General features: G+C 37.4%; 2 protein-coding genes across 2 annotated transcripts; both read left to right on the top strand.

Moving 5' to 3' along the window:
* The first annotated feature begins 611 nt into the window (after positions 1 to 611).
* Positions 612 to 16,298, top strand: LOC117329565 (NACHT domain- and WD repeat-containing protein 1-like). The gene is made up of 10 exons (XM_033887566.1): positions 612 to 871; positions 1,741 to 1,795; positions 2,153 to 2,226; positions 3,946 to 3,983; positions 4,295 to 4,417; positions 6,139 to 6,341; positions 7,597 to 7,761; positions 8,724 to 8,910; positions 10,972 to 11,126; positions 14,807 to 16,298. The coding sequence occupies exons 4-10, from the start codon at positions 3,980 to 3,982 to the stop codon at positions 16,286 to 16,288; spliced, it is 2,319 nt and encodes a 772-aa protein (XP_033743457.1). The 5' UTR covers positions 612 to 871; positions 1,741 to 1,795; positions 2,153 to 2,226; positions 3,946 to 3,979; the 3' UTR covers positions 16,289 to 16,298.
* Positions 16,299 to 16,305: 7 nt separating this feature from the next.
* Positions 16,306 to 19,229, top strand: LOC117329553. The gene is made up of 2 exons (XM_033887556.1): positions 16,306 to 18,792; positions 18,976 to 19,229. Exons 1-2 carry the CDS (start codon positions 16,321 to 16,323, stop codon positions 19,198 to 19,200), a joined length of 2,697 nt encoding a protein of 898 aa, XP_033743447.1. The 5' UTR covers positions 16,306 to 16,320; the 3' UTR covers positions 19,201 to 19,229.
* The last annotated feature ends 381 nt before the right edge of the window (positions 19,230 to 19,610 follow it).

The raw sequence follows: 19,610 nt of genomic DNA, 5'->3' as shown, positions 1-19,610 counted from the left end.
TTTATTGACTTCTTTATGATAATGTATGTCACTTTGTAATAATGTATGTCACTTCGTAATAATGTATGTCACTTTGTAATAATGTATGTCACTTTGTGATAATGTATGTCACTTCGTAATAATGTATGTCACTTTGTGATAATGTATGTCAATGTGATAATGTATGTCACTTTGTAATAATATGTCGCTTTGTAATAATGTACATGTATGTCGCTTTGTAATAATGTATGTCACTTTATGATAATGTATGTCACTGTAATAATGTATGTCACTTTGTAATAATGTATGTCACTTCGTAATAATGTATGTCACTTTGTAATAATGTATGTCACTTTGTAATAATGTATGTCACTTTGTAATAATGTATGTCACTTTGTAATAATGTATGTCACTTTATAATAATGTATGTCACTTTGTGATAATGTATGTCCCTTTAAAATAATGTATGTCACTATGATTGAAGATGCAGGTGTAGGCTAAATTAATGAGCAGATTCAGTAAGTAAATTTTGAAGGAAATATTTAATATAGTTATAAGATGATGGTTTTTCCAACTAAAATTTGTGTATTTACATGTTTTATGTTTTACCAAGCATTTTTTTTTTTTTTTTTTCTATGTATAAGTTCAGTAACAGTTTCCTATATTTTGGTTTTACTAATGTGTAATACAGAGACCTATATATTTTTTTTTACTGATGTTGTGTAATACAGTGGTTTGATGAGAAACAATGATTTTATTTGATACAGTAATTTGATATAAGGCACTGATTTGATGTAATACAGTGATTTGATTTAATACAGTGATTTGATGAACTTTTATTGCAGATACCACAGTGAGGTGATGTCTTCAAAAAGCAGAAAAATGCCACCAGGTGGGATGTTTTTTAAATTGTTATTTGTCTCAATCAGATTTACACTTGCAAATTATCCCTTCAGGATTTTCTTTTTGAGTTAGGTCTACATTGTGATATAATTATAAAGATCATGTATTTTATATGGAAGGAAGTGGTGGTATTTTGGCTTACATTTCTAGAGAGCTAGGGTATATTCTTACAAGTGGATGTTTTCATGTTCAGCAAAGCAGGAACAAGGATGTCTTGTGTATTTCACTTAAAATCAAAATTTCACCAAATTTATCTTTCAATTTTCATTTCAAATTTTTTAGCTTACTTGGTCCCACGGGGTCCATCTGGTTATAATTGACTTCTTCTGCTTAACTGCTGTTCAGAAATTAACTGAATTTGGTAGGAAGTATCCCTATGTGGCTGGGATTCAAATTTATGCAGATGATAGGGCCAATCCCCCAGGGGCCTGATAGGCAGGGCCAAAAGAGGTCCATGTGGCAATATTCATATTAAACAACTTCTTCTCTGAAACTAAGCAATGTATGACATTTATATTTCAGTGGCAACATCCCTAGGTGATTTGGATTTAACTTTATAAAAATGATGGGGCTGACCCCCAAGGGGCCACAGGGATGGGACCAAAAACTATCAATTAAGCTATATTTATGTAAACCAATTTCAACTAATTTCCTTTTAATCTTCTTTTGAATCAGAAAGCTAAATGTTCATTAATTTCATTACTACATGGCTTTGTACTGTTTTGGCAGATCCGACACTGGAAAATTTTGTGTATAATTTAATTTGGACATGAGTTTTTGTCATATTTGCTGAAGTCTAGGTGATCAATACAGGCCCTCTGGTTATTTCAAATCACTAAACTTGTGTATTTTTTACAGGGCCAAGAACACCAGGTTTGAAAAGACATGACTCCTCCTTTGATTTTATTATAAGGTACATGTATACTCACTGTAGTAGAAACATACTACACACTTTCTTGGTGTAAAACCAGTGACTTGTGCTAGAGTTATCTCCCTTAAATGGAATTTTGTTCAACATTTTATATAATCTTTATTAATCAAATATCTGAATTACAATTTATGAAATGCATTATTTTATATCTTGGGAATGGAATGGAATGGAAAGCATTTTAGAGTAGTGTATAAATTGAATTCAGTCTTACTGAGGCTTGGATTGGCTCAAATTCTGATGACATATTGTAAAGTGGATCATCCGATTTACCTGTTGAACATTCTTCGTAGCAAAATCCATTTTTGCTTCTTCTAAATTTAAGTTTGTCTTTGTGTTTAGGGAAAGTCTCAAAGCGCTACCCCGCGTTCACAACAGAGCCAGTCGTCAAAGAAACCAACACAGGAGAGGTCCAAGTAGGTTTACACAGGAAGCAGTATATATACTGTTATGTCTTAGAGAAAATGTCTCAATGTTTGTCTGAATTATAAGCAGGATAGGATAAAGGTTCTATATGGTAGATACTTTACATGGTAGGATTTACTGTAGATTATCTAATACATGGGTCGATTTATTGTAGATTATCTCATACATGGGTGGATTTATGGTAGATTATCTCATACATGGTTGGATTAATGGTAGATTATCTAATACATGGGTGGATTTATTGTAGATTATCTAATACATGGGTGGATTTATTGTAGATTATCTATTACATGGGTGGATTTATTGTAGATTATCTCATACATGGGTGGATTTATTGTAGATTATCTAATAATGGGTGGATTTATGATAGATAATCTAATACATGGGTGGATTTATGGTAGATTATCTAATACATGGGTGGGTTTCTGGTTGATTAGCTAATACATGGTTGGATTTATTGTAGATTATCTAATACATGGGTGGATTTATGATAGATAATCTAATACATGGGTGGATTTATTGTAGATTATCTAATACATGGGTGGATTTATGGTAGATTATCTCATACATGGTTGGATTAATGGTAGATTATCTAATACATGGGTGGATTTATTGTAGATTATCTAATACATGGGTGGATTTATGGTAGATTATCTAATACATGGGCGGATTTATGGTAGATTATCTAATACACGGGTCGATTTATTGTAGATTATCTCATACATGGGTGGATTTATTGTAGATTATCTAATACATGAAAGGATTAATGGTAGATTATCTAATACATGGGTGGATTTATTGTAGATTATCTAATACATGGGTGGATTTATGGTAGATTATCTAATACATGGATGGATATATTGTAGATTATCTAATACACGGGTGGGTTTATGGTTGATTATGGTAGGTTATGTCCTACATAGGTTGATGTATGGTAGGTTATGTCCTATATGGGTTGATGTATGGTAGGTTATGTCCTATATGGGTTGATGTATGGTAGGTTATGTCCTATATGGGTTGATGTATGGTAGGTTATGTCCTACGTAGGTTGATGTATGGTAGGTTATGTCCTATATGGGTTGATGTATGGTAGGTTATGTCCTACATAGGTTGATGTATGGTAGGTTATGTCCTATATGGGTTGATGTATGGTAGGTTATGTCCTACGTAGGTCAATTTATGGTATATTTGTCTGCTATTGTTTGCTTTAAATTTCTGACAGCAAAATTATTATTGAATTGAGATTATCACAAACTAATGCCTGGATCTCTCCTACAACACCTATTGGTGTATTCGTCTGTTTAGTAATTGTTTAATCTATATTGTGACATGAGAATATTCTTTTATTACATTTTGACCAGTAAAATTTCGAAAATTATTCATTCTTATCACTAGTGAATAATGTCACTTTTTCTGATTTGACCAAACAGACCACTGCTTACAAAGGACATCAGGGAAAATTAAAAGCTGACCTGGTATATTTTGCTATAAAATGTAATAAACTAGCAGTATCTTAATCAGTAATACCAAGTGTATTTTACTTGTGAGGTTAATACTTTGATCTATTTTCACTCGTGCTGCGTACTGTTGAACAATATCAAAATATTAGCCTCATTCGTGAAATATATTTGGTATTACTGAAGACATTGTTAGATATTAAATGCTGATTTCATCGGTTAAAACAGTGACAAATTTAATATTTTTTACAGGACGACAGCCAGGGCAAATGCAGCTAGTCAGTCAATGCGTGAGTCATCTGATATTTTTACTGATAAAGCATAATTTAAATAACTAAGAAAAATTATTTTGAGTTAAATGTATGAGTTGTAATAGAAATTATATTAATTCTCTAACTTTCTTGTGTTACATTAATCAAACTATCATAGATAGATGAATTCAGGTCTGTTGTTCAATAATCCAGTTTATGCCTTGGTTCAAAGATTGCAAATCATTGCTGAGCCTGTGAATGAGAACATTTATAGAATAATTATCAAACATTTCCATATATTGCGTACCATCTTTATATGTGTTGGTAAGGTAGATTATTTGTTTTCACAGTGAAGGAGGGGTTTGATCAAGAGGCAGAGGAACAGTTTAGAAGGATGATAAAAGGAGAACTAGACAACATCCCAAACATTCCCAGATCTATCGTCCGAATCTTCATCAGCTCAACATTCTCGGGTTAGTTGATTTTAGTAAACCAGTTTATAGTAAAGATATACTGCCATTGTGATACATTGTTCAAAGTCGGGTTATTGTAATGAAGGTTGTGTAGAGATGTGGTATGTTGTACAAAGTCAGGTTATTGTAATGAAGGTTGTGTACAGATGTGGTATGTTGTACAAAGTCGGGTTATTGTAATGAAGGTTGTGTACAGATGTGGTATGTTGTACAAAGTCAGGTTATTGTAATGAAGGTTGTGTACAGATGTGGTATGTTGTACAAAGTCAGGTTATTGTAATGAAGGTTGTGTACAGATGTGATATGTTGTACAAAGTCGGGTTATTGTAATGAAGGTTGTGTACAGATGTGATATGTTGTACAAAGTCGGGTTATTGTAATGAAGGTTGTGTACAGATGTGATATGTTGTACAAAGTCAGGTTATTGTAATGAAGGTTGTGTACAGATGTTATATGTTGTACAAAGTCTGGTTATTGTAATGAAGGTTGTGTACAGATTTGATATGTTGTACAAAGTCGGGTTATTGTAATGAAGGTTGTGTAGAGATGTTATATGTTGTACAAAGTCGGGTTATTGTAATGAAGGTTGTGTACAGATGTGATATGTTGTACAAAGTCAGGTTATTGTAATGAAGGTTGTGTACAGATGTTATATGTTGTACAAAGCCAGGTTATTGTAATGAAGGTTGTGTAGAGATGTTATATGTTGTAGAAAGTCGGGTTATTGTAATGAAGGTTGTGTAGAGATGTGATGTTGTACAAAGTCGGGTTATTGTAATGAAGGTTGTGTACAGATGTGGTATATTGTACAAAGTCGGGTTATTGTAATGAAGGTTGTGTACAGATGTGATATGTTGTACAAAGTCAGGTTATTGTAATGAAGGTTGTGTACAGATGTTATATGTTGTACAAAACCAGGTTATTGTAATGAAGGTTGTGTACAGATGTGATATGTTGTACAAAGTCGGGTTATTGTAATGAAGGTTGTGTACAGATGTGATATGTTGTACAAAGTCAGGTTATTGTAATGAAGGTTGTGTACAGATTTGATATGTTGTACAAAGTTGGGTTATTGTAATGAAGGTTGTGTACAGATGTGATATGTTGTACAAAGCCAAGTTATGGTAATGAAGGTTATGTACAGATGTTATATGTTGTACAAAGTCTGGTTATTGTAATGAATGTTGTTTTCAAATTTACTGGTAAGGTCCTTCAACGAACCAGGTCCTCAAATGATACTCGTTTATGTTTAGATGAATAGATAAGCACGATGAAAGGACCTCAAAATTCATCAGTTCAGATATAAATAAATGGGCCATGAACAGGTCAATTCCAAATATTGATACCATACTGAACTTTGTCCTTTGATAAAACCACCAGAAAGACACTTTAATCCTGGTGGATACATCTTGTGTTCAACACGTAGACATCAGTTATGGGTCTCTATGTAACCTGTGGTTTGTACTGGTTTTTTCTTGGTTTCATTTCTTGTTTGGAGTACTTAACATTAAGGGTTCATTTGTTTAATCAGACATTGTGTTTACTGTTGCACTGTTATTCGAAGATCAGATAATCTCCAGAATTTCTCTAACAGCTGGACTGTTCATTTAGTTGATACAACATATACTGATCTTCACCAGAGACCTATATTAAGTTTAAATTTAGTATATAGGTCTCTGTCTTCTCTAAACATAGTATTTTATGTTATTTTGTTTGGGCAGACATGCGGGCAGAGCGAAATGCAATTGTTCGGGAGGCAACACCAAAACTGCGAGACTTCTGTGCGGAACATGACCTTGATTTCCAGATGGTGGACATGAGGTGGGGTGTGACAGACGACAGTCAGAATGACCACAGTGTGGAGAAGATTTGCTTACTGGAGGTGGAAAACTGTCAGAAAATCTCCCTGGGACCTAACTTTGTGGTGGGTAATGTATTATACCTCACATGGAGAAGCCCACACAGATACTTCCCTAAGAGTAAATACAAGTTTTTATGCAACCATCTCATTCCTCAAGTCGCATCACCTTGAAATATTTTTGCATGGAAAACTCCTTGCTTTATATTATTGTTTGCTTTAACCTGCATTGGCTTTTTTGTGGGGTGAGTGGTAGGCGATGAAGGGTAGGGAGGAAGTATTAAGTAGTGTGTGGCTCACAGTTCTAGGCGGGGTGAGTGGTAGGCGATGAAGGGTAGGGAGGAAGCATTAAGTAGTGTGTGGCTCACAGTTCTAGGCAGGGTGGGTGGTAGGCGATGAAGGGTAGGGAGGAAGCATTAAGTAGTGTGTGGCTCACAGTTCTAGGCGGGGTGAGTGGTAGGTGATGAAGGGTAGGGAGGAAGCATTAAGTAGTGTGTGGCTCACAGTTCTAGGCGGGGTGAGTGGTAGGCGATGAAGGGTAGGGAGGAAGCATTAAGTAGTGTGTGGCTCACAGTTCTAGGTGGGGTGAGTGGTAGGCGATGAAGGGTAGGGAGGAAGCATTAAGTAGTGTGTGGCTCACAGTTCTAGGCGGGGTGAGTGGTAGGTGATGAAGGGTAGGGAGGAAGCATTAAGTAGTGTGTGGCTCACAGTTCTAGGTGGGGGTGAGTGGTAGGCGATGAAGGGTAAGGAGGAAGCATTAAGTAGTGTGTGGCTCACAGTTCTAGGCAGGGTGGGTGGTAGGCGATGAAGGGTAGGGAGGAAGCATTAAGTAGTGTGTGGCTCACAGTTCTAGGTGGGGGTGAGTGTAGGCGATGAAGGGTAGGGAGGAAGCATTAAGTAGTGTGTGGCTCACAGTTCTAGGCGGGGGTGAGTGGTAGGCGATGAAGGGTAGGGAGGAAGCATTAAGTAGTGTGTGGCTCACAGTTCTAGGCTGGAAAACTAGTTTCCAATTTCCTTACAGTACCAGTTCCTTTTAACTCATAAAGAATCTCTGTGGATCATTATATTTGTACATATTTATCAGAAATGAAGGTCCAATTATCCAAATGTTACATTAAGGTGTTCCTATTTTCAGTCTTTGACAATTACTATTTCATTTAACATTTTGTCCCACATCACATGATCTTAAACTATAATCATCTGTTGTTGTAAATGTTTACCAATCACAATTACCTGTTTTTTCTGAAAGATTTTATACTTTGGTATCTTCAGATGGGTTTACAGTGTAAGTATCCCTAAATCAACAAAATATCTCTTCCAGCTTATAAAAGGCTCCCGATACGGCTTCCGTCCCATCCCTACTGAGATATCGTCGGAGGACTTTACACTACTTACCAGCTACACTACCAATCCTGAACATACAAAGCTGCTACATACCTGGTACAAGAAGGATGACAATAGCCAACCCCCACAGTATATCCTACAGGTGTGTTTAAGGGAGTGTAATCAGTTTAAATACACAACAGAACTCCCCATCACCACTGTACTCCATCCCTACTTAGATAATATCTGATCAAATACAATGTTAAGTTGGATCTTTGATGCTGTGAGTGAATATTGCCTCTTCTTCATTGATATCTTCTTTGTTCAGTTTTGAGTAGAAAAGGCCCTAGCTGTCACACACTAAAAACTTTTATATGGCATATGGGTTGAAATATACCTGATAAGTTATAAGTTTTGTTAACAGCATACTGAAATACCCTTATACTGGGCGTAAGTTGTAGGTAATTCATGTGATTGTTCACATAAGTTCATGCATATTACTTGTAGGTTACTTATAAGTCAAGATAATATCTTGTATACCCCAAACTTAAGTTATTGACATGTTCTGGATAAGTTGTTTACATGTAATGGATAAGTTAATATATTGTATACTGCAACTCCTCATTAAATGACATGTATAAGCCTAAAATTGGAGAAAAAAAAATGAAAGTTCAGTGTATAGCAGCTGCTTTGGAGAAATTTTGATATTTTTTTTTCATATGTTAGCATTAATTAAGTTCTACAAATTGTTAATGTGTAACATGGGCAGAGGACCGCGGTGGCTGAGTGGTTAAGGTGTCCCGACACCTTATCACTAGACCTCCACCTCTGGGCTGAGAGTTCGAAACCCACATCGGGCAATTGCCAGGTACTGTCCGTAGACCTGTGGTTTTCTTCGGGTACTCCGGCTTTCCTCCACCTCCAAAACCTGGCACATCCATAAATGACCCAGGCTGTTAATAGGCATTAAACAAAATAATCAAATGACATGGGCATAACAGTGAAATTTGATAAACAAATAATTTTCCTTTGGAAATATGAATTAAAGTGTTGTTGTTTTTATTCTTACTGAAAGAAAAAATAATTATTCATCATCCTGAACAAAATGATACTATATGATTCCAGCCAATCAGATCTCAGTTTACATTTTTTGGAGACTACTCACCTGGGTGCGATGAGCCACGTGCGAAAGACACAGAAAACTGGCGCCAGACATTTGAACAGTTACAATTAATCCTCAGACAAGCTGCCAAGACTGCTGCTGATGCAGGCAAAATATCCTCTAGTGCCCTCCAGGAGTACTATCAGTCAGGTAAGGCTATCTTCACACAATTTTCGTTCAGTATGCCAGAAGGATCTGTGGCTTATACATTATCTCCTAATTGCAATTAGGACAATATATTGGGACACTTGTAATGTTTTATTAAAATTGTATGCAAACACTCAGAAAAAAGTCTGTCTGTTACCCCCCACCCCACTTCCACCCCAACCCAACCCCTCCCAAATACAGAAATGCAAAACATAATCCTTATTATATTTAGGGATATCTCATTATCTACACATCTCCATTCCCAGATAAGTTTATCCATTTTTAGAGTTTTCCAGACAGGTGGGATTTGTCACATTATAGCTATCAAAACAGAGCTGTGTCCTTTGATTATTGATTTTGATCTTTTTAAAGTGATTTTCATACTCTTTGAACTGTAATTTCTTATAAATAGTGAAATGGGTTTAAGATATAGTGATGTACGATGTACGAGCCTATAGTATATAAATGTTCTATGAATATGTGTTTTACACTGGTTAACTCAGTTGATGTTTGTAAAGAATGCTATACACAGAAAGCCAAATGGAGTGACATAGGGGCCGCGCTGGCTGAGTGGTTAAGGTGTACCGACACTTTAACACTAGCCCTCCGCCACTGGGTTGCGAGTTCGAAACCTACATGGGGCAGTTGCCAGGTACTGACCGTAGGCCGGTGGTTTTTCTCTGGGTACTCCGGCTTTCCTCCACCTCCAAAACCTGGCACGTCCTGAAATGACCCTGGCTGTTAATAGGACGTTAAACAAAAAACAAACCAAACAAACCAAAAGAGTGACATGGGTGTGAGTGACAAGTCAGCACAGCCTTCTGTTTACGGGCAGTAACATATGTTATTGTAGGACCTACCGAATTGTAATGTTATTGTTTTACTCTGATAGAGGTAATAACAAAACACAGTGGTTGAAACTTTTAATTTCTGTTATGAAGGGAAAGTCTTAGTTTTTTTTATATATATTTTTTAGAAACGTTACTCCTGATAATGTTTTGCAACAGTGGTTTTTACAGTTATAGGTGCTTTATGAGTGAATTGTGGTTCACTTCATATACATTTAGCTCAGTAAACATTTAACAACTCACATTATTTCAAGGTTCTTGAAAAACATACTTATTAATTGTGTCATGTAATAATTTGTTTTTCATAACTTTAAAGCTTAATTCATTGTATCAGTAATTTTCAAATAAATACACTGAGAGAGACTGATGTGATATTAGGACAGATTCATTAATTATAAATATAGATATTACATGTTAGTGTTTTAAATTTTTTGAGTACTTTCTTGTCAATTTGAAATTACCAAATTAATGAAAGATATTTTATTTTCTTTGTAAAGTTTTTGTTGAATGTTTGCTGAATTTCCATTTTAACATATAATTTCTGCATGATAACATGCAGTACAATTTCAGATTTAATGAAAACAATGCCCTACATACATTCTTATGGGTGTTCTCAGAGGTAATAACTCCCTAATGGCAAATGAAAGTTTTTTATGCTTTCAGTAAATGTTCTAATTTTTAGACCTATTTAGTCTGCCACAAACTTGTGTGCTTTTGTAGACATTTAACTTGTTAATTTTTTCTAAAAAAAATGAAATAATTTAAGATCAATTTCAGGGAAATTTGTTCTCTGACATCTCCTTACTGATTGTGAGTTTTAAAGACTACTATCATGGGTCCATTGCAGACATGACAGCCAAGTAAAAGAAAACTCATAAAAACTTACATGTGTATGTACATGTATTAGTAATCAGTGCTATGTAAGAACATTATTTTGAGTATTTCAGCTTCAAAACACTGACTTTTTAAAAAATTTTGAATAAAAAAGAATGAAACAACAGGTAATTAATTCTAATACAGGTATATATCAGGTATAGGTAAGCTGACACCAGAACAGATGGAATCACTAATGGAACCATCACATTCATCGAAAAGAAATAGTTGATGTTCTGTACTTCTGGGAGATTGAAATTTAATTCAGATGTAAAAAAGGAAAGTAAAAAATTTATGCTGCAATCAATATCAATTAAGACATTTATGTTGGTATTTATTTCAGTGACAGAGACAGAGATAAAGAAAGGCTTACTAGATGCCAAAGATCCAGTTGCCCACACTATGGTTTACTCCCGAACCTTTACTGGACTCAACAATGAGTCTTTGTCTGACAAGGATATCAAAAGATACATTGAGATCAAAGACAACAATGGCGAGGTTTGTGTGAGTTATGTACCTTTGCACTATCAGTTGTTTGTCCAAGGGAAGCAACTCTAACGTGTGTACACAATTACTCATTCTCACTCTATTCTGATATATAAACTATTAACAAAGGAACTGACTAGCCCTTTATCCTGTGATGTTTGATAAGTTCTTGTAGTGTATCTTAACAGTCAGGTATTTATCAGTAAAGATTGTGGTAGTGTATATTAACAGTAAGGAGTTGTGGTGGTGTATATTAACAGTAAGGAGTTGTGGTAGTCTATATTGTGAGTAAGGAGTTGTGGTGGTGTATATTATCAGTAAGGAGTTGTGGTAGTGTATATCATCAGTAAGGAGTTGTGGTAGTGTATATCATCAGTAAGGAGTTGTGGTGGTGTATATTAACAGTAAGGAGTTGTGGTAGTCTATATTGTGAGTAAGGAGTTGTGGTGGTGTATATTATCAGTAAGGAGTTGTGGTAGTGTATATCATCAGTAAGGAGTTGTGGTAGTGTATATCATCAGTGAGGAGTTGTGGTAGTGTATATCATCAGTAAGGAGTTGTGGTAGTGTATATTAACAGTAAGGAGTTGTGGTAGTGTATATTAACAGTAAGGAGTTGTGGTAGTGTATATTATCAGTAAGGAGTTGTGGTAGTGTATATTATCAGTAAGGAGTTGTGGTAGTGTATATTAACGGTAAGGAGTTGTGGTAGTGTATATTATCAGTAAGGAGTTGTGGTAGTGTATATTATCAGTAAGGAGTTGTGGTAGTGTATATCATCAGTAAGGAGTTGTGGTAGTGTATATTATCAGTAAGGAGTTGTGGTAGTGTATATTATCAGTAAGGAGTTATGGTAGTGTATATCATCAGTAAGGAGTTGTGGTAGTGTATATTATCAGTAAGGAGTTGTGGTAGTGTATATTAACGGTAAGGAGTTGTGGTAGTGTATATTATCAGTAAGGAGTTGTGGTAGTGTATATTATCAGTAAGGAGTTGTGGTAGTGTATATCATCAGTAAGGAGTTGTGGTAGTGTATATCATCAGTAAGGAGTTGTGGTAGTGTATATCATCAGTAAGGAGTTGTGGTGGTGTATATTATCAGTAAGGAGTTGTGGTAGTGTATATTATAGGTAAGGAGTTGTGGTAGTGTATATTATAGGTAAGGAGTTGTGGTAGTGTATATTATAGGTAAGGAGTTGTGGTAGTGTATATTATCAGTAAGGAGTTGTGGTAGTGTATATTATCAGTAAGGAGTTGTGGTAGTGTATATTATAGGTAAGGAGTTGTGGTAATGTATATTATCAGTAAGGAGTTGTGGTAGTGTATATCATCAGTAAGGAGTTGTGGTAGTGTATATCATCAGTAAGGAGTTGTGGTAGTGTATATTATCAGTAAGGAGTTGTGGTAGTGTATATTATCAGTAAGGAGTTGTGGTAGTGTATATCATCAGTAAGGAGTTGTGGTAGTGTATATCATCAGTAAGGAGTTGTGGTGGTGTATATTATCAGTAAGGAGTTGTGGTAGTGTATATTATCAGTAAGGAGTTGTGGTAGTGTATATTATCAATAAGGAGTTGTGGTAGTGTATATTGTGAGTAAGGAGTTGTGGTAGTGTATATCATCAATAAGGAGTTGTGGTAGTGTATATTAACAGTAAGGAGTTGTGGTAGTGTATATTAACAGTAAGGAGTTGTGATGGTGTATATTAACAGTAAGGAGTTGTGGTAGTGTATATTGTGAGTAAGGAGTTGTGGTAGTGTATATTATCAGTAAGGAGTTGTGGTGATGTATATTATCAGTAAGGAGTTGTGGTGGTGTATATTAACAGTAAGGAGTTGTGGTAGTGTATATTAACAGTAAGGAGTTGTGGTAGTGTATATCATCAGTAAGGAGTTGTGGTGGTGTATATTGTGAGTAAGGAGTTGTGGTAGTGTATATTGTGAGTAAGGAGTTGTGGTAGTGTATATTAACAGTAAGGAGTTGTGGTAGTGTATATCATCAGTAAGGAGTTGTGGTAGTGTATATCATCAGTAAGGAGTTGTGGTAGTGTATATCATCAGTAAGGAGTTGTGGTGGTGTATATTATCAGTAAGGAGTTGTGGTAGTGTATATTGTGAGTAAGGAGTTGTGGTAGTGTATATTGTGAGTAAGGAGTTGTGGTAGTGTATATCATCAGTAAGGAGTTGTGGTAGTGTATATTAACAGTAAGGAGTTGTGGTGGTGTATATTAACAGTTAGGAGTTGTGGTAGTGTATATTAACAGTAAGGAGTTGTGGTAGTGTATATCATCAGTAAGGAGTTGTGGTAGTGTATATCATCAGTAAGGAGTTGTGGTAGTGTATATCATCAGTAAGGAGTTGTGGTAGTGTATATTATAGGTAAGGAGTTGTGGTAGTGTATATCATCAGTAAGGAGTTGTGGTAGTGTATATCATCAGTAAGGAGTTGTGGTAGTGTATATCATCAGTAAGGAGTTGTGGTATTGTATATTAACAGTAAGGAGTTGTGGTAGTGTATATTAACAGTAAGGAGTTGTGGTAGTGTATATTGTGAGTAAGGAGTTGTGGTAGTGTATATCATCAGTAAGGAGTTGTGGTAGTGTATATCATCAGTGAGGAGTTGTGGTAGTGTATATTAACAGTAAGGAGTTGTGGTAGTGTATATTATCAGTAAGGAGTTGTGGTAGTGTATATCATCAGTAAGGAGTTGTGGTAGTGTATATCATCAGTAAGGAGTTGTGGTAGTGTAAATCATCAGTAAGGAGATGTGGTAGTGTATATTATCAGTAAGGGGTTGTGGTAGTGTATATTATCAGTAAAGAGTTGTGGTAGTGTATATTATCAGTAAGGAGTTATTGTAGTGTATTTGATCGGTTATGAGTTGTTGTTCTTTTTAGCTAACCTGCCTGAGGGGCAAGTGGGCTGATGCCGTGGTGCGGCATCCGGCCGTCCATCCGTTTTCATTTAAACAACTTCTTCTCAATAAGTGAGAGGCCCAGGGACTTGATATTGGGCCTGTAGCATGCTGGGGTGAGCGGCTACCAAGTTTAATAAAAAAAATGACCTTGACCTTCATTCAAGTTCACATGGGTCAAATAGGCTCTAATCTTCAAACAACTTCTTCTCAATAACCAAGAGGGCCAGGGACTTGATATTAGGCATGTAGCATCCTTGTGTGAAGGGCTACAAAGTTTGTTCAAATGAATGACCTTTACCTACATTCAAGGTAACAGTGGTGAAATCGGCTTAAATCTGTACACAATAATTTTGCGATAGCCAAGAGTTTCCGAGACCTGATATTAGGCCAATGGTATGCTGGAATGAAGGACTAGAAAATTTATTGATATGTATAAACCTAGCCTACTCTGATATTTGAATAAAGGGGTAATCATCATGGTATCTGTAGAAATGACTTCAATCAACCTCAAAGTTGTTGCAGAGCCAGGTGAGCGATACAGGCCCATTGGGCCTCTTGTTATCATCAATATGGAGTTTTGGTAGTGTATATTATCAGTAAGGAGTTGTGGTAGTGTATATTATCGGTTATGAGTATTGGTAGTTTTTATCATCAGTATGGAGTTGTGGTATTGTAATTATCACTTAGTAGTTTTTGTATTGTATGTCTGCATGTTTTAGATTTTTCCAGTGTATTTACACTATGATAGCAAATGTGTCATTCATTAATTTATTTTTCAGCTTGAAGTTGACACGGAAATAGAAAGTTTGCGGAATCAACTTTTAAGCAAAATTAAGAAGAAATTGAAAGGATCAAACTGTCATGATTATGAAATCCCATGGATGTCTGGAGGTGTCGATCCAAACGCAAATGTTCCCCATGGAAAGTACATTGAATCTTTCTGTAATGACTTTCAATCTGACATGAAAGGTTTGATCAAGGATGGGATGGCGGACTACCTACCAAAAATACGATTTTCAGGATGGTACACAGATTACGCTGAACTGATTCACCATCTCCAGTTCTGTAACACCAAGTGTGAAACGTTCTGTGGACAGGCTGATGTTCTTGATAGTGTAAAGTCCTACATCCTCACTGACACATCACGCAAGCCCCTTGTTCTACATGCTCCATCAGGGGCAGGAAAGACATCCATCATGGCTATGATCATGAAAAATCTGTCATCCTGGTTTAAGAAAAAGAATCATGTTGCAGTCATCCGCTTCCTTGGTACAAGCCCTCTAAGCACCAACATTTATGATGTTTTGTTTGGTGTATGTGGACAACTCGCGGACATTGCTGAGATCATCATGGAACCAGTGTCCTATAAGAACATGAAAAATTTGCTCGAGTATGTGCCAAGGCTTTTCCGGCGGGTGGCCAGTGCCATTAAATCCCCAGTCGTCATCCTCCTCGATTCTTTAGACCAGCTGACAGCCAACCATGATGCCCACTCATTGGCATGGTTACCTACGATACTGCCATCCAATATCAAACTGATTGTGTCCACATTGCCAGAAGAACATGGTATCCTTGATAACCTGAAAGACATGCTCCCAATTGACGATAATTATATCGCAGTTTCTACACTCTCTGTGACAACAGGCAAGGAGATCGTCAACAAATACCTAAGTCAGAGGAAGCGAACTGTGACAGACAACCAGCTGAAGGTCCTTATGTCCTATTTTACTCAAGCGCCAGGGCCGCTTTATCTCAAATTGTTGTTGGATGAAGCAGTCAGATGGAGATCCTACACACCTGAACATGAAAATGTACTGGCTGATGCAGTTAGGAGTGCTATCAAACAGTTATTTCAGACCTTGGAGACAAAATTTGGCGAGGTGATAACAAACCATGCACTTGGTTACATCACTATTGCCATGAACGGTGCTTCGGAAACAGAGATTGAAGACGTCCTCTCCTGTGATGACGAAGCTCTCAACGACGTATACCGTTACCATGACCCACCCGTAGAAGGTATTGTTCGCATACCGCCAGTCCTTTGGGCTCGTCTCCGCTACGATCTCAATGAATATCTTGTTGAGAGGCGGACTCACAATAAGTACACATTGAACTGGTACCACAGACAGTTTATAGAAGCTGCACGTACGCTTTACACACAGGGAAAGGCTGGTCAGAAACTCCATAGGAATTTCTCCGAAATCTTCATGTCCGATTCAGTAAACGCAGCATTCAGCTTCAGTGGAGGAAAACAACCATAGAAAATGCTGACCGACAAATCACACCACAGGCTATGGTTAGCAAGAACATGAGGATGCTTTCCTGTCTACCTTTCTACATTAATAATGCTAAAGAAACGATTTCATCAGATCAAGCCAAGGAAAAGTGCTTCTGCAATTTTCATTTCCTGAAAGCCAAAATTTCCGCCTTTCCGCTGACAGCTCTACAAGAGGACCTCGCTGATTTTGTAGATAGAACAGAGGATACAGAGGTCCAGAAACTCAGATACTTCTTTTCTGTATGCAAAACAGAGGACCTTGGTAATGCAGAAAAATTTGCTGTCGGTCTGCTTGCCAAAATTCCAATAACAGAAGGGGAAAACAACTTAGAAAGATTGTTGAATACGGCTTTAGAATACTTACAATCTCAAAATAAAACTTTGCTGATTCCGAAATATGCCTGTATGGCTCCTGGCACCAACTCTTCAAGTGCCATGAAGGATTCCATCCAGGGTGCTGAAAAGGTCCTGTCGGTTGGTGGAGAGTCTGTCTTGTTGCGATTATGCGGGAAAGAAACGGACGAGGAGAGCGGAGATCTGCATGCAGTATACAATACCGTCACCGAAGAACAACAACAGGTCAGTCTACCTGATACCTACATGAATGGACTGCTACCAAGGCTTGATCGAGCCAGTAAGAAAATATTTTATCTCAACAAGAGAACGATCAACACAATTAGCCTCTTCAAGAAAGTTACTATCAGCAAGAACTTGTCTGAGGTGTGTCCGGAAGTGTCTGCAGATATCAGTCCTGTTATGTGGGCCTTTGACACGGATTCCTCGTACGTGGCTCTACTGTTTGATGATAGTAATGTCCTGGTGATCGACCTCAGTTCCATGAAGTTAGTGAGACTGATGACTTTGTCCGAGGACGCAGATGATGTTGGCGAATTGATGTGTACCGGCTGGGACAGTCCCGCTGTCATTGTCACAGGAAAATGCGGAGACGAAGATGAAAACAAAATTACTAAAGGATTTGTACAATTTTTCCAGCCTTTGGACGAAAACAAGGATGCACGTATTGAAATACCAGCGTCGTTCTCAAGTGGGCTAGTGCGCTTGGGATCATCAGAGGACTTTCTAGTTGGACTGTGCAACACTGAAACATCATGTACGCTAGTGGCTATTGAGCTGGAAGAGCTCGACAAAATTAGTCAGATGCCTTTACCTGATGTCATGATTCAAATGTCCGTTGCTAGGAAACGGCGACTTGCTGCGGTCCTATCTAAACAGGGCGTGGTCAGCCTAGTGAACTGGAAAGAAGGGACGGTCCTTAATGATCTGTCTACTAATAACCCTGTGTCCTGTCTGTACGTCAACTGGTCACATCGATTAGCTATGCTGGGGGACTCCCAGGGTCAGATTGTGTTATACAACACACGCACAAACAATCACTGCGGTACATTCCCGGCTCACGAAAGCAGCATGCAGCGATTAGTGGGTGCAGATGATTATGTCATTTCCCTTGGAATCAATAAAGACATGAAGATCTGGTCCATATCAGCCCTTACACAGAATATCACACAACCCCAAACCAAGAGCAGTGAAACAAACTCTGTTGGTCTCTTGGGCCAGACGCAAGTTGCCAGTTTTGATATCACCCTGGACAGTCTGCAGCTTGTGACTGCTTCACGGGACAATATGGTCAGTCTTTGGTCACTTTCTGACATATCGTTGACTCTAAATTTTGATATCGGCATTATAGGGGACAAGATTAAGGTGATATCCAAAGAAAGCTGCGTGGCTCTAGATAGAACTGCTAGAAAAATCAAAATATTCCAGTTAGAAAATGGTGAAAGTGCCGTTGAATGTGATCTTCCCAAAGGTGCATTGGATTTCACTGTTAGCAAAGACCGTTCACTCATGTGTATCATCTGTAAGAAAGAGAAGGGACTCATGGTTGACGTCATGGACCTTACAGTTGGACAGTCAAAGAAAACCTTTTATCTAAAAGGTGTTCCTGAATATGAAAGTATTGACATTAGCCTTAGTGCAAACAGTAGATTTATCTTGTTACGCACCAAAGTGACGGAGACGGATTTTAAAGAGATAGAAGCATCCTGGAAGAAGCAAGGGTCGTTCTTTCCACAGCCCCACCCCTACCGTTTCAGTGCAGCTGACCTTACTCAGGCAACGGGAGGACTGATGCACTGCTTGAGGATTATGTCCAAGATACCTCACCTTGGAGAGGTCATCATCCCATTCCATGGAAATGTTATGTTGATTACCACCAGGCGTTGGGTTTTGCACTGGGACATTCCAACGGGCAAGTGTGACCAAAAAGTGAGCAAAGTGGAAAAGAAGGGGATGATGTACCGGCCAGACTGGCTAGGTCAGGCGTGCAAAGGCACTACTCTGGCCATTACTCAAAGTAGTAATGGGAAGTATACTGCACTTGGATCAGAGGACGGCTACGTGTTTGTCTATAACACTGACTCGGGCTTACCTGTACAGAATATAGTTCCATCATCTAAACACTCTGCAACGGTAAATATGAATGTACATGTCAATAGTTTTACTGCACACAATATATCCAGTTTTTGTGGCGAATTTCTTGATTTATTTAAAGGAATGGTTTTTTTTCTTGCATCAATGAATTTAAAAGGGGTTATTGTTGCAATGATCTTAAGATCTAATATTCACTTGATAATTTGCCTGTATATTTTGTAGGTGATATTGGCAGTATTTTCACCAGACAGTAAGTGGGTGGCCACTGCATGTCGTAACAACACAATCAAGATTTGGGAAGCCTCCACAGGGAAGGAAGTGTTTAACACAAGGGCCAGCTTCGAGATAGTGAACATGTGTTTTTCTGCCAACTCACAGACCCTGGTGGTGTCCATTGGATCCCAGGTCACTAGGATACTGGTCTATACATTCCACACAGGTTGTTAGTCGATACCATGAACACTTGCAAGCTTTGTTGTCTCGACGGATTGTTATTGCGATTCATCTTGGGAACAACAGTGTCGAAATACTCTATATGTTACCATGGACTAGGACGTGTCATCATTTTCAGTTGATAGTGAGTTTACATTTGTTTTGGTGTTACAATTAATCTTGTGGATAGGTATTGTTGGCACCGAAACTAGAAATTAATAGTAATAAAAACTAGAAAGTATTGCAGTGATTGTAATAATAGCAGAAACTACTATAACTAGGACTAGGTAATGCCATCACTAGAACAGACGAACTGGAATATATTTTCAATAGAATCAGGAAGTATTATCGCTATGATAACAAAATATCTGATAAAGAAAAAAACGCTGTATTCACGAAAATAGGAAAATGTCGTCAGAAGCCCT

The sequence above is a fragment of the Pecten maximus genome, chromosome 1 (assembly GCF_902652985.1).
Source record: "Pecten maximus chromosome 1, xPecMax1.1, whole genome shotgun sequence".
Classification (NCBI taxonomy): Eukaryota; Metazoa; Mollusca; class Bivalvia; order Pectinida; family Pectinidae; genus Pecten; species Pecten maximus.
Note: the sequence above shows the minus strand (reverse complement) of the source record. Positions and strands in the feature narration are given on the sequence as shown.